Source organism: Sander lucioperca, chromosome 8 (genome assembly GCF_008315115.2).
Source record: "Sander lucioperca isolate FBNREF2018 chromosome 8, SLUC_FBN_1.2, whole genome shotgun sequence".
NCBI lineage: Eukaryota > Metazoa > Chordata > Actinopteri > Perciformes > Percidae > Sander > Sander lucioperca.
The window spans coordinates 12674103-12689781 of record NC_050180.1 but is presented as its reverse complement, the minus strand read 5'-3'; the positions used below and the strand labels follow the sequence as shown (position 1 = coordinate 12689781).

The following is a 15679-nucleotide window of genomic DNA, read 5'->3' as shown; positions in this document are numbered from 1 at the left end:
GTTACTGTGCATGTGCGACTTTCAACAAAGATGGAACAGAAGCACGATGCCTCACTCTGTAGCTAAAACAGAGAGCTCAACACACAGGGGGAAAAGAGGAGCTGCAGCAATGTGCAGTACAACAAATATATGGTGTTTTTTGAAAATTAAACCACATAAACCTATTCTGGTACAACCTCTAAATTCAATTATGAACCTGAAAATGAGCATAATATGAGCATTTTAAACATAAACACATGATTATGGTTCTGTATTTTAAAATGACATATGAGCTTTAAGAGAACATAAAAACATGAGAATGATAAAAATGCGTGTTGACAGGCGGTTTAACTGCTTGCCACCTTGTCTCATGATGCCAAGCCATGTGCCCTCTGTTTGACTTATGTTACTGATACTCTTGTATAATATTGGAGTAAACCCAAAGACAGTTGAGCAAAATAAGTTTTATTGAATGTGTATATAGAATCTCTAATATTTCCTGTTTTCCACCAACATGTATAATTTTATTAATGTGTATTTTCTTTAATATTAAATATGTTTGTGTTTAGCTCTATAAAGTTAGAATTTCTTTTTGCATCTATAGTCTATTGACCTACTATAGCCTCCTTAATGCTGTGATGGACTCAACCATCATCGGCAGTATGTTGGATTGCCTTCTTTTGCATTTTATGTGTGAATCAATCTCTATGTAAACTGGTATTTACACTGAGGTACCAGTTTATTAGGTTCACTTGTACAATCTAATATAATCCAATACAAAAGCAAAAACAAAATCCCAAGTTTATTCTGTTCAGTTATTCTAATTTACAGGAAATACATGAGGGTGACTGGATATTGGAAACATCATTCAAAGTAATGCAGTCCAATTTAACACCACAACTGCAGCTTTAACATTACCCTAGTGATTAAGCAAAACCTCTGACATGCTGTCAACAAATACTGAACATAATATGCTTCACAGAAACAGGATTTATTGCATAGCAACTGGTAACTCTGTGTCTTGCAGCCTGACGGCTTGTGGCATGTGCAGAGACCGGATGTTGGAGAAATGTTAGACGTTAGAGGACATGTGTCTCTGCTGTTTGTAATCCAGAGAAAGTGATCCTCTTAGAGAGGTAGAGAGGTGTACCGATATGCTCAGGGCTCAGACCCTCTTAGGAAAAAAAATTAACTGTTTGGAATGGGAAAGAATAGTTATAGTAGAACAGTATTTTATCATAGAATGCTTATCTTTCACATAGTAGTTTCAAAGAAAAACACATTCCACTATTTTATGGAAATAAAAAAAGCCTATGTTACTGGGAATTTCACTACCTGTGCCACAACATTTCTTATATGTCATAGAAGTAGAACTATCCTCTACCTTCAGCTCCACGGGAAAAAAAAAAGTCTATTGGGTAGTTCTATTTGATATCTTACTACTTGGGCAACCAAGATTACTCTACACAGACATACACTGCTCTTATACTGTATTTTATCTTTGCAATGCTTGTCAAGAGACAATATTTATTCATGTAAACGCACCAAAGTGCATGTTTTGGACTTGAATGGAAAGCTATTTTTCATATATCTAAGGTCTGTCAACTCATCTGAATAAACATTGTATGTCAATGCTACAGTGTGCATGTAGTAATGTTTTTGATTTACAATTTCTCACCCCTCTGAGCGTAACATGACATCACTAGCAGGTTTAGAATTTACAGGTGTTATTGATATTCTTATGGTTAAATACACAAGTAGGCCTAATCACACTTATAGCGAGTATTTTATTTGGTGATATGGTTTGTAAATGTTTACCAGCCTTGGGTTAACTGTTCTATACTGAAAGCAACATATTTGGATTTTAGCTAAAATACCAGATAAGTAACATGGGTTGAGTAGTTGATGTAGACAGTCCCACTTAAGGTGCATACAGCACAAACGAGGATATAGAGGTAAAATGGCATTTATGAAACTTAATATAGCCTACACGTAGTAGGCTACTTGTAGAAGGCTTACACTAGTCTACCTAAACTGACCCTGATGAAGGCAGAATGCACGGTTTAATAAAAGTATTTAAAGCATACATCTATTACTGGATTTCAATATTTCCTTTGTATGGCCAATAAAGATCCATGTAATGGAAACCAAATTGCCTGCGTCGGTTTCCAGCGTGATGTCGGGAGCTGTGGTGTCTTTTCGACAAGACTTGGCTGGATCCTGGAGTGCCGGGCCGGTGCCTTTCACCGGATGCATCTTTTTCTGTGTGCCGATCTGGCGGCCACATTCTGCTTCATGATCAATCTTGCACAAGTTAAGGAGCTGATGGGATAACATTTCACTGGAATTGTAGCTCTTACGATTTCATGTGACACATCAAATCGATTAATTGATATATTATTGCAAAATATAACCAAATACGGTTTATTTAGTGTTTGATTAATGTTACAAAGCGTTGTAGACTATTTTAATTATCCAATTACACCTTTTACAGTTTATGCACCCATAAACTGTTAAATGCACCTAATGCAAAGAGTAGGTTGTCCAGACAGATGGTTCACCCCGAGCCGTTGCCAGCCCATCTCTCTTTCAAAATAAAGTGCGTCAGCGTGCGTCAAACTGAGTACTCGGATTTCATTGGTTAAGAAGTCTTATTCAAGAGAGCGCACGGACCACGTGACCCTCTGCCATTTGACTGCGTGCGTGCGCAAATCATCATGGGGAGTTAACGTTACGGACTGACAGTCTAACCGAGTTCTCGGTCTATAAACCACAGTCAGCCGTTTTGGAAGTATTTGTTTTTGGAAGTCATGCGGCGAAGTAAGGCTGAAGTCGACCGTTACGTCTCCTCAGTACAGAGTTCTTCTCCCTCAATCAAAGAGGTAAGTTTAGCCGGCGGCTAATGTTAGCATGCTACTGCCATCATGTCAGACCAGCGTGTGTCAGCCAGCCGGTATGATGAAACAACCAGGATGAAATGAGCAGTAGTTGTAGTTTTAATTAAGATGACGGTTAATCAGTTAGCTGGAATTTTGTGTTTAGCGTAACCTATGTTAACTGTCCCTGGCTAGCAGCGCGAACGCCAGCTAACCGGCAAGATGACGCCTCATCGTGTCCTCCCCTTCATACTCGGAAATTGCGCGGCATGGTGTTGTTACAGCAGCACTAGCCAATTAGCCGTGCTAGTTAGCCATCGCTCGCACACCTACTTTGACTACTTGTACAGCGAGTACTAGCTAGTTGTATACACCTGGAACAACACGGCTTCAATCTCATTTTTAACCAGAATATGTGCCATTAACTCGTGTAACGTTATAGTAGCTGCACGCCGAACTTTATTCAGAAAACTTAACGTTAAGTTGCACTGATGTTAAACATTGTCTGAATCCCTTAACATTACGGTAACGCCACTGAAAAGAAGGACAAGCAACAATAACAACAATAACCTCCCTACATATGTAACGTTGATTTAGGTTATTTGACATTGTGGGAGTCAGGACAGTAAAACACTTGAATAAAAGAATAAGAATAAGAATAAAAGTTCAGAACCCACATTATGTCCATTTTGGTCTTTGATGTAAAGATGGCAAAGATGCAGCACTTCAGGTGACTGGGCGATGTCATACTAGGTAGACATTAAATATATATATTGTCACCTTTTAAAATCACATCAAAGTCAAACATCGAAAAACTAAATAATGATTAAAAATACATAAAAATAATGATACGCTAATGCTTCAGAGTTTCTAAGTCATATGTAATAATTTTTTAATTTGTTTGCTTATTATTAAATGTGCAAAGGTAATTTATTCCAGTTCCTAGCACCACAGAATCTAGAAGAACAAGTACCCATGTAGGTAACCTCTTCAATGTTTTCTTTCCACAGAAGCCAGTCAAAGGGTTTTTATTTGCTAAATTGTACTTTGAAGCAAAGGAATATGAACTTGCAAAAAGGTAAGCACAAAAGCTTTCCCGTTTTGACTGAATTTGTTATTGCTTCTCCAGAGGTCTTCATTATAGTGACAGTAATCTTACATTTTTAATGCTCTTCCTAGACACGTATCGGAGTACCTCAAAGTCCAGGAGAGGGATCCGAAAGCACACAAATTCCTTGGACAGCTCTATGAGAGAGAAGGAGACATCAACAAGGCAGTGGGATGTTATAAGGTAAGCAGAACATGTCACTGGGAAAAAATGTGCAAAACATGACTGCATGGCATGATGTGCTTCTTGTGTTTTTAAAAAAAGGTTGAGCAAAGACAGCCACAAACCCTGCATTTGACGTTATTGATTGCAGGGTTGGTGGTTCAAATTTGGGCTCTTCATGTGAAAGTGTCATTAAAGAACACAGTGAACTAAAATTGGTCCAGATTTTGTGTGTGTGTGTGTGTGTGTGTGGGGCATGGGTGAATGAGAGGTGTATATAGGCTTGGGTACCGTTCACATTTTTACCGGTACCTGAAATTCGGTTCTAGTACCCAATGGTACCTTTTTTTCGGTACTTTCCCTTTTGTAATAAAAAAATAATTTCAGTTGTAAAAATAATTCCTAACCTATTTAATCTATTTACTTAGAACATTTTGTTATTTATTTAGAACATTAATACTCCACCTTTTATTCTTGTATTTGTATCTTATTCTATTTTAGCCTGTTTTTATTTTCTGTCTCTTTTTAACTGCTATTTAAAGTTTTATGTAAACTACTTTAAATTGCATTCTGCTGAAATGTGCTATAGAAATAAAGTTGCCTTGCTCTGCAACCTCCAGCCTGTCGTGCAGAGAGGACAGTTATGCTCGTGCTTATGTGCTCTCAGGTATTGAAATTTGGCACTGTTTGATTTAATGTGAATCGTCCTTGGTAGTACCAAAGTAATTTGGTTGGTACCCAAAAAAGTACAGAATTCGGTACAAAACCCTAGGTAAAAATGTGCTATGTGTCATGAACTGGCTCATGTACAGTCCATGTACAATCTTATTTAATAGTGGTCAGATCAGGATGGGGATGCCCAGTAATTAAGGCCAAGACTTAATTACCGTTTTCCTACACTTGAATCGACTACATTTATCAACGCTGATATACAGTGCAATCTTCACTCAAAGCAATCACAACACATTGGATTTAGAAAGCAACAAAGTACCAACGATAAGCTTGAGAATAATAAACAATAAAAAAAATGGCATGAAATGTTAAATTGATTCATAAAGTTACACCAATTCAGATGGGATAAATTAAAGTGCCCATATTATGAAAAAAAAAATCACATTTTCTGGGATTTGGGGTGTTATTTTTGTGTCTCTGGTGCTTCCACACGCATACAAAAAAAACATCCATGCTGTTTTGAGTGAGATACGGGTTTCTGAATGTGTCCTGCCTTCAGTCTCCAGGTGAACTGTTCAAAATCAGCAGGGCTTTTTACGTCACTAGCCGACACAAGGTGGCTAACCGTAGCATGCTAGCGCTAGCATGCTAGCTCGTTCTGAATGGCAAAACACTGCTACAACACACACTAGTTCACCATAATCTACAAAAGAACTACTTACATGTCCCTATTCTGCAGGTATTCCACGCAAAGTTGGAAGTGTGCCCTCGTTTAGAAGAAGTCTCCTGGCTAATCCTGCCTTGTACTACTGAAGATGTAGAAACAAACAGCTAGCTAGATGATGTGATCTTACCTAGCTACTGCGCATGTGCGACTGCCAACAAAGATGTTACAGCAGTGAGAGGTCTCACTCCTGAACACAGGGTGAAAAGAGGAGCTGCAGCAATGTGCAGTACAACAAAAATATGGTGTTTTTTTGAAAATTAAACCATGTAAACCTATTCTGATACAATCTCTCATTACAATTATGAACCTGAAAATGAGCATAATATGGCCACTTTAAAAATGGGAGTAAATCTGCTGACCATTTTCCATAGCAATACCATAAAGGTTTAGATATTACTTTGGTGTTAGATTATGTGAAATGTGAAAGTTGCAAATACAAATTGGGTTTGAGGTGCAGTAGATAATCCATCAAAGATAATGTCTATTTTGTTTTCTTAAATGCAAGTTTACTCACCTCACTCTGACCTTCAAGAATTGATAGTCAGCTGCCCAAAATAACTGATAAGCTTATCAGTTATTATCAGTGAGAGAATATCAAATCCGGAAGACAAACTATAACAAAAATGAACCTTACTAAAATAACTGGTAAATAGTTGTTTCTTGCATATCTGCGGCCTACTTTTAAATCCCAGATTCTCAGCAAAGTTACGCTGCATTCACATTGCCTGCGTCGGCCTCCAGACGGACGGTGTGGCAAAAAAACGCAGGTCTGCCCATTCATTTTGAATGGGGGTAGTGTGTTTAGGCTGCAGGAGAGGGGAGACGAAAGAAAGGAGAAAATTTGAGACTGAGTTTTAAACACAAGCCCTGAACTGCCCTGATTATTTTTTCAATTAGGGATTGTTTTCCCATTGCTCAATTATTAACAATTTACAAAAAACTAATTTCAATAAGGTTCAAGTCTCTATTTATTAAAATTGTTTAACACTGCACTGTTCAAGTAAAATTAATTTGTAGTGCAACCTGAAGCCAGATGTAGGCTATCAATCCAACAACAAAATAAAGTCACTTTCAGGAGGAATACAAAAATAAAAACTTAAACAAAGCAAGTGCAAAAAGCGTAACCTCTATTTGCTTTTTTAACAGTAGTAGGTAAAATAATGAATAAGCTCTTGTTTAACATCCAAGCTCTTCTCCCTTTTTAATCTTACAGTAAAAGTGCAATTTTAGCAACATATGAAATAAATCCAACGTAAGGCAAGTTGCAATGTGTCTAATATAACAGTCTGTAATTTATTGGGTCACTCATGATAATGGTAAACCAAAAAAATAACACTGCCGACTGACAGCGTTTGATGATTCTTAATGTTAAGCCATAGCGGGGCATTAAAACGAATCAACGGACTAACGTACCGTTGGACTACTAGTGGAAACACAATCCGTGTCACTTTGTTGTGGGCCGTTATAACTGACGTTATTAAGGACTCGTGAGATATCTGAAACAATCTGGCCTGGTTGCGCAATTATCAAAGACAGTGCTACAGATGGGGGAGACACAATTTTAGCACAGTTTACCTCACACTCAAGTCAGTGCAGGACATAAACCCAGAGCTACGGGATAAGCTGGAGAGGCATAGCTTTCTCCCCACCCAATTAGGCTAATAAAGTAATGATTAAAAAAATACAAATACTTGATGAAGGGCCCGGCCCAGCCCGAGGATAGTAGTAGGACATATCGGCCCGACCCGGCCCGTGGGTCAAGCTCGGGCTCGGGCAGAGAATCTAAACTCTACTTGGGAGGGAAAGGGACAAAAAGGGGAGCAGAACCTACCGTTTTGCTGCTGTTATCCTGACTCAGTGATGCATTTTACAAAGTCTACAGACTACCACGTTGTTGTTGTTGTTGTTGTTGTTGTTGACATTAAGAGTAAAATACTCCCACACTTTAGAAGACCGTGTGCGAGCCATTTTCTCAACGTGTTGTTGAACTTGCGAGGAATCCATACTTGCGCTGTTGCTGGAGGCAGCCGGTTATTTATAGATTTCAATGCGTTGACGCAAATTATTTGTCGACACATTTACGTAATCAATATTACTTAAGAGGCAGTGTTTGCACAGCATGATCTCATCTACCAGAGCCGCATATTTTACATAAGAAGAGCAAACTATAATTCTACATAAATATGAAGAACACAGACACGGTTTTACAGGGAAAACGCAATACAGTCGCTGCTTCCTGAAATAGGAAGGAAAGCTGGCAAAAAACAGCCGACGCTGTAGATGCGTAAATCACAACGCTTATTAATATCACTTCCCCATCAGTCAGGCACACGATCTGACCATAATTGCACTTGTGCTTTAGCCTATTATTTTAGTTATTTTAGTTGCAACCCTGGCAATCGTGAGAGCAAATAAAAAAAAATATAAAAACATAATTCAAACCGATGTGTGCATTGGCAACACACGGCTTAAGAAGCCGACAAATAGCCTATACGTAATTCCCTCCGCTTAAAATCTATTACTTTCACAAAAATACCCATCAGGAAATGTTAATGGGGTTTTCTGTCTCTAAATGTTTTAACTTTCACGAGCGCACCTCTCTCTCTCCACGCACCGAGGTCCACCAGATCTTCTAAGAGCGGTGACGCCGTTATCAACCGAGTATTGATTGGTCAGTAGGCGGTGCTTTTACACCGGTTGATCTCTAATCTCCAACATAAAATGCTCCCGAGCAGGTTAAGCCCCTGACACGCCAACCAGACGGCCGACCCTCGGCAGAAAAGGCAGTTGGATTGATCAGTCTCTCTGAGTTGGTCAAAAAAGTGCTTCGGAACACATCAAAGCGACGGCACGTACTACGTCTCCATAACAGCAGGCAGCGCTAATCTGTATTGTCGCCCAAAAATGAAAACCGGCAGCTGTTGGACGAACACGTCACGTGGGTCTGGTTTCTCCGGAAATTCAAAGACAGACTGTCATGGTGGCTTCAACATATCAAATCGGCTAAAATGAAGGCCGACGGCCCCTCCAACAGACAACAGCACGGAACACACCGAACAGACTCGAGTCACTGACCTCGCCAGACCGGTAACAAGTGAACCACCGTCGTGATACGCAAAACCCTGGGTTGAACCTGAAGTTACCTTGTTAACGCCAAATCTGGCTTCGTAGTACAGGCCTCAGGAGTTTGTGTAACAGCTGACTGTTTCCTGCAACAACAAAGCACTGTGCTCCATCTCTTTTTTTCTCTTTTTCTCCTAGAAATGAAGCTGTCTGCAAGTGTGGTCGAAACGCCAAGATCTATAAACGATCTGACGGAAAGCAGTAATTGTGAAATATAAGGTCTACTTGTGCTACATTTGGGGGGGTTATAGAACACAACAGGACGTCACACAAATGGGCCATTCAAGTGACACTCCAACCGCCACACAACCCTGCGGCGAGTCACTGGACCAACTGATTTCACAGTTCTTGATTTCCGTCAGATTGTTTTTATGACCTCGCCATTTTCGACTGCACTTAAAGGCAGCTTCATCTCCCGGAGAAAGAGACTAGCGTCTGTGCTTTGTGCTGGAGCTTGTTGCAGGAAACGGTCAGCTTATACACAACTCCTTGGCAGTTCACTGACAAGCCTGATCGCCGGTTACGTGATTGGCCACCTCAGGGTGACGTCAGGTTGCGTTTCTCCAAAAGTTGAATCTGTCTCAATATTTCGCTGCAGGTCGCTGCTGTAGTTTTGGCACCCCCCTGTGGCAGCCTAAACGCACTACCCCCATTCAAAATCTATGGGAAGACTTGCGTTTTTGCTGTACCGCCTGAGGCTATATTAACTCTGCCTTAGACTTTTGATTAATCATGTTCATTCAATAACCTCATTAGACTTGTCTGTGGAATAATAAAAGTAGCCATCCTACCGGTCTTCCTTTGTTTTTTTTAGCATTGCCCTTTGGACAGATCATATGTCTGCAGGCTTTTGTAAAAACTGACACTAGTTTGTCTGCACCTCCTATGTGTGTATGCAGCGGTCAGTGGACTTGAACCCTGCCCAGAGAGACCTTGTGCTGAAGGTGGCTGAGTTACTGGTCAGTAAGCAGGAATGTGACAGCAGAGCAGAGTTTTGGGTGGAGAAAGCTGCCAAGCTGCTGCCAGGAAACCCTGCTGTCTTCAACCTAAAGGTGAGGCTAATTTCCTTCTGTATCTCCAGTAAAACCTCCATTATTCACTGCTTCAGCAACAACTGTTGAATTCATCTTATGCCACTCTTTTAACTAACAGCAGCCTACATCACAGGCTACTATGTCACTCACTCACTGGTTTATCTGTGCCGCTCTATGCAGGAGCGTTTGTTGAGTCGGCAGGGTCAGCCGGGATGGAACCGGTTGTTCGACCTCCTCCAGGCCGAGCTGGCAGTGAGGCCAGCTGACGCTCACGTGAACGTGAAGCTGGTTCAGCTGTTCTGTCAGGACGGACGGCTGGATGAAGCAGTTAAGCATTGCCTGGCTGCTGAGAAAAGGGGCATACTGAGCCACAGCCTGGACTGGTACACAGTGGTGGTGCGCACACTGCAGGTCAGCATGGAAGTAGTGTAGTGTATGGTTTATTTGACAAGTTTGCATTTTTGAAAGCTTCTATGGTGTTCTGTTGTTTTCATATCATAAATCTATTATGAATCTAACCTGTTTAACTTCAAAATAATAATAAAAAAAAATTGATGGCATTTGTTGCAGGAGTATCTAGCTCAACCCAGTGTCTCTAGTAATGAGAACATGTGTCGGCGTCTCCAGAGAGAGCTGCTATTGGCCCATTGCAGTCTGCTGAGAATCACACTGTCTGAGAGCAATATGCAGCCCAGCCTTGATGCACTCACAAGGTAGGTCATGTTGAGGTCCTAGGTTGTTTGCACACACATCCCTTAGACAAGCTGTATTTCCCCCAACCCTCAGCTTCTGTATGTACATTATGTTGTATTTGTACATCCTTGCATCCTGGTCACAATTCTGTTTTTTAAGTCAAAATGTCTGCGCTTACACAAGACATAAAACATGTCTTTGCATTAAACATTTTTATAGAATTAGTGTGCTGAACATCCAGACATGTGAGTGTTACCAAACATGGATATAAACAAACCTTAAACAGCATCATAAAACATGAATAAGTCGGATTGAGTTGTCTAGTTTTGTTTAGTCCTTCTATTAAAAGACCAGTCAAACGGCAGGTTCCACTCTGTTTTGAATTTGGTCACAGGGTGAGCCTTTGGTTTACATCTTGATCATAGAAGGTGTCTTAAAAGAACCACCATTACAAATCAGGAAGACTTTAAATTGGTGCAGTTGATTTTACGAAGCATAACATGGTGGTTTAGATTTTTAAATGTGTTTTTCTCACCTTTACATTTGTTTCCATTAATTCCACTAAAGCATCTACACAACTGCAGGAAATTGCTAGATATTAAACTGTGTTTTTGTGTGTAGTTTTGACCAATCTATGCAGATGTTGAGCAGCATTGCTGGCCGCCACACAGACGATCTTTTTGAGGTGTTTGTGGAGATGAGAGGTCACCTTTACCTGCATGCTGCCACACTGCTGTTGAAGCTGGCTCAGAATCACCTACAGACCTGGAGGGCCATCATTGACCTGGCTGCACTATGCTACCTGCTGGCATACCAGGTACTGACACAATAACCAGCTGATTGCCTGTCAGGAATGAGGCTTGCCTATTACCGGAGTCATTCATAAATTAAATCTTTTGGTTAATACCGATTCTCTTTTTAAGATGGTAAAGTAGAAACATGTAACAAATGTGATTATTTTGTAGGTTATTTTCTTTTTTATTAACTGTTTTTTTGGCCTTCCACCAGGTCCCCAGACCAAAGGCTAAAGTGACCAAAAGAGACCAGTCAGGCCCACAGCTTCTGGAGCTGCTGGCCAACGACCGACAGAGTCAGGCCGGTCACATGTTGCTAAATCTGAGCACTGATTCATCTACCTTGATCAGAGAGGTTTGTCCATGTGTTCTTTTTCCGTTTATTTAAAGGTTATAGCCTTTTTAAGCTGGAGTGAAAACTACATCACTGAAGGGCAATGTAGTAAATTGATTGGATTAATTTAAGTTTGTGTTAAACTGAGCTTTTATGCTACAACACAAATATGCACTATTGCTTTGTCTTTATAGTCTTAACACCAACATTACTAATGTTTTGCATCATAACAGACATAGACAGCACTGATAAACTCATGTTTCATTTATATGTTTAGAAACCAACATCATTTTAAGTTTTTTCTGCGTAGGTGGTGGAGGCGTTTGGGAACCCTAGTGGTCAGGACTCTCTGTTTGAACTCCTGTTTGGACCACAGGCCTCCCCTGGATCTTCTTTTATTGCCAATGATGACATTCGTTCCATTAACACCATGGCTCCAGAGCTCTCTCAACTCGCCAAATGGGACGCTGGTACAAAACCATTAATCTGCCTGAGCACTTAAGTAGCCTGAAAATCTCTTCAGTTTTGTTTTTTTGTTTTAGTTTTTTTTATTCAGGTCCACATTTATTAACAGTTGCAGTTAGTTTTGTACAGAGTCCCTCTGTATGAATTATTGTCATTAACAACAAAATGTGTAATTCCACAATGTAAATCAGTTGTAGACATAGGAACTAAAAGAACACTTTCTATACATAACATACGTAAGGCTGCAATTCACAATGATATTTCAAATTTACACTTCCTAACCAATTAATTGCGATTTAGTTATAGCCCTTATACATTTCGTCTTTGTAAAAGCTGTTCGGCTAAAAAGGCTAAAAGTGCAGCACAGTACTGTTTACTCTGATTGAATAACTCAGTCTTTGGCACCAAAAGACTTTTCTGCAAACAAGCAACTGTTTTGACATTGTAAGTACTCCTACATGGGCCTGCACAAAAAAAGAAGAATCTGCGATGTGCGATAACATTGTTTAATATTGCGACGATAATATGACTTGAGATAAATAAGCAAATATAGTAAAGTATGCATATTAACTATACATTTCCTATGTCAGCCTTGCTGTCTTTCAATTCAGAACCGGGTTATGATTGAATATATTAAATATAACTATATCAATTAAAAAAATATTCCTGACATCAAAATACTGAGTGATGTTTAGAAAAAAATAATGTTCAAGAGATTTATTTGTTACAGACGTCAGTCAGTATCAGTCAATCATCCTGTCCTCTGTCCTTTTTCTGCTGAGGTACTTCACTATACCTTCACCGCCAAAGTCCCATGATGTCATTGATTTGCATAATAATTAGCCATGTGGGTTTAAAGGAAAGGGGGGGATGGTTCATCTCAGCCAGAAGCAAAAATTTGCTAATTTTAAGATACGTGGCAAACTATGAAACAGTTAAGGTGCTGACATACAGAGCCGATTATTGGCCGCTGGACAGTCTGGCGAGGTCGGTGACTCGAGTCTGTTCGGTGTGTTCCGTGCCGTCGTCAGTCGGAGGAGCTGTCGGCATTCATTTTGGCCGACCCGACATGCTCAGTCGGAGACAGGGCAGTCGGGACTCACCCGGAAATGGCGAGCAGATGAGCCTCTCAAAATCTGACGAAAAACTTTTAAACTGACCTTTGTCGATCTGAAATGAAGACAGATTCAGAAACTGCATGGCCTATTTCTCGCTTAAAATGTTTTCAGAAACACGTTTCGGTGAACTATTTTAGTACAATATGAGATCGTATTCTGAACAAGCCGCCATGACAGTCTGGCTGTGAATTTCTGGAGAAAAAAGACCCATGTGACACGTTCGTCCAATCAGCTGCCGGTTTTCATTTTCTGGGAAACAATACAGAGAAGCGCCACCTGCTGCTATGGAGACGTATTACGCGCAGAGGGTACACTCAAGTCGGCTCAGTGTGTTTTGAGGCATTTTTTTGGACCTCGGGGACCCGACTGATCAGTCCGACTGCCTTTTCTGCCGACGGTCAGCCGTCTGGTTGGTGTGTAAGCACCTTTAGACTTTATACGGACAGCTTTTATTTTAAGCTTGTCACAATTCAACTCAAGCTATCTTCACTTCAGCCTACTTCAGTGCTCCGCCGCGGCCTCTCTGATCTGCTGTCTTCGCTCCGTGTGTTTATGTTTTTGAGTGTATGTATGTGGAGGAGCTCAGCTCTGACACAGATCAGGGGAGAGGCTGTTGCTTAATGATAAATGCCACAGTCTTTAGCTCGAGGACCTTTTTTTAAATACGGGTTTCCGACCCATCTCTAAATAAAAAAAATCTTCATCACTTTTCAGGCAGTCTTTTGCGATGTGTTCATGCATGTTCATATTGCAATGACTATGAAAATACGATTTATTAGTCAGCACTACTCCTACACTGTAATAACTAAGAGTGGTGGCAAAAAAATCGATACAGCATAGTATCGCAATATTTTCTGTGGCAATACTGTATCGACACAGACGCCAAATATCTAAAATAATCTTTTATTATATATGCGTTGGTCAGTAATAACTTGCCTCATCTGTAGGCTCCATCCTGCTTCATGCTGGTGACTTGCAACATCTAAGCTGGTTGGGACTACAGTGGACCCTTCTGGCCCAAAGACCAGCCCTGCGGGACTGGCTACAGCAGCTCTTTCCTAGGCTTACTCTGGAAACCTCGAAACTGGACACCAACGCGCCAGAGTCCATCTGCCTGCTCGACCTGGAGGTAGGTGGAGCCATGTGGGCTGGTTTGGTGGGAACACATTACACAAGATGAAGCTTTGCAAGGAAGTTTACAGGTAGTCTTTCCACTCATCTCCGATATTCAGCACATGCCAAGAATGTTACAAAATGTATAAAAGATTTAATTTATGCATTTGGAGGTGTGAAATAACAGGAAACTGTATTTATACCATTTAAAATAAACAACCATTTTTTCTAGCAAGATTAAAGCGTTCAAAAACTCACAACAGAATGTAAGCTTTTTTGTCCCAGGCTCACGTATTTAACAAGTTAGGGGAAAAAAAAGACAATTTTCTAACTATCTTCCTCAGATGTAAGAAGTTGTTTCATGTAATGTGTTTTTACTACTGAGCATTACTTTTTCATAAATTGCACTTTTGCTCACAGTTCTTGCAGAAGTGCAGAACATTTCTACCAAACTGTAAAACTCTCTGATCTGGTTTACTCCATCCAGGTGTTTTTATATGGTGTGGTGTTCTGTAGCCACTGTCAGCTCCAGGAGACAGCGAAGATCAGCAGCGGAGTGAACCAGCAACAACAGCAGCTTTATGAGCCTCGCTGCCTCCCACTTCCTCTTCTTCGTCTCTTGACCACTGACAGACAGAGGGAGTGGTGGGATGCCATTTACAGGCTCATTCACAAACGAGCAGCGTGAGTAAAACTAGTGTTAAAAAAAAAAAAATACGCCAGTAAGTTGTAATTTATGGAACATTTGGTTTGAAGTTAATATATTTTATAGGGCCGTCGCGATGTTCACGTTCTGTGATTTGGGTCACTCCGTAGTTTGGGAAATTAGGAAGCGGTGCAGCAGTAACCGTAAACTGTAATCGTGAAGTACTCCATCCAGGGGACCACAAAATCCGCCATCTGGCTCGCCACGGCAGAGTGAATTGCATCTCCGGTCTGATTTTGAGGAGACTCGTGATGTGTTGAAGGTGTGACGGCTGACTAGGGGTGGGGGAAAAAATCGATACAGCATAGTATCGCAATATTACATAGTATCGATACACAGACGCCAAGTAGCGATCTTTTATTATATATGTGTTGGTTAGTTTGTCTGCTTGACAATCCCATTTTGGAGCAATACAATTGAAGTTAGATGAACAAACAGAGAAATGTATCTTTTTAGATAAAACCGACGTTGACAAAGTTTCCTTTTGGGGACATCATTTGAAATTGTGAAATATTTGAAGTTGGAAAAAAGGTAATGAATTGCAATACATCGCAGAATATTGCAATATGTTTAAAATCGCAATAATATTGTATCGTGACATAAGTATCGTGATGATATCGTATCGTAAGGCCTCTGGTGATTCCCACCCCTACGGCTGACTCATTATGAACGGCTCCAGCGTGAGTTGAATACGCTTCGGCGGGTCAGCGGTGTTACAAATGTCTTGTGTATTTAATGTCTGTATCGTCACAGCGCTGCATTCCTATTAACTATG

The 15679-nt window shown here is 40.5% G+C and overlaps 1 protein-coding gene across 1 annotated transcript in view; it reads left to right on the top strand.

The window, feature by feature from the left end:
* The first annotated feature begins 2710 nt into the window (after positions 1-2710).
* Positions 2711-15679, top strand: part of ranbp2 (RAN binding protein 2) — a 30330-nt gene continuing 17361 nt past the window's right edge. Inside the window, exons 1-11 of the mRNA XM_036004577.1 lie at positions 2711-2861; positions 3866-3933; positions 4035-4146; positions 9547-9699; positions 9862-10092; positions 10252-10394; positions 10996-11191; positions 11383-11523; positions 11813-11972; positions 14033-14214; positions 14686-14882. Coding sequence (XP_035860470.1) covers positions 2790-2861; positions 3866-3933; positions 4035-4146; positions 9547-9699; positions 9862-10092; positions 10252-10394; positions 10996-11191; positions 11383-11523; positions 11813-11972; positions 14033-14214; positions 14686-14882 — 1655 coding nt within the window. The 5' untranslated portion in view covers positions 2711-2789. The remainder of the gene's footprint in view (positions 2862-3865; positions 3934-4034; positions 4147-9546; positions 9700-9861; positions 10093-10251; positions 10395-10995; positions 11192-11382; positions 11524-11812; positions 11973-14032; positions 14215-14685; positions 14883-15679) is intronic.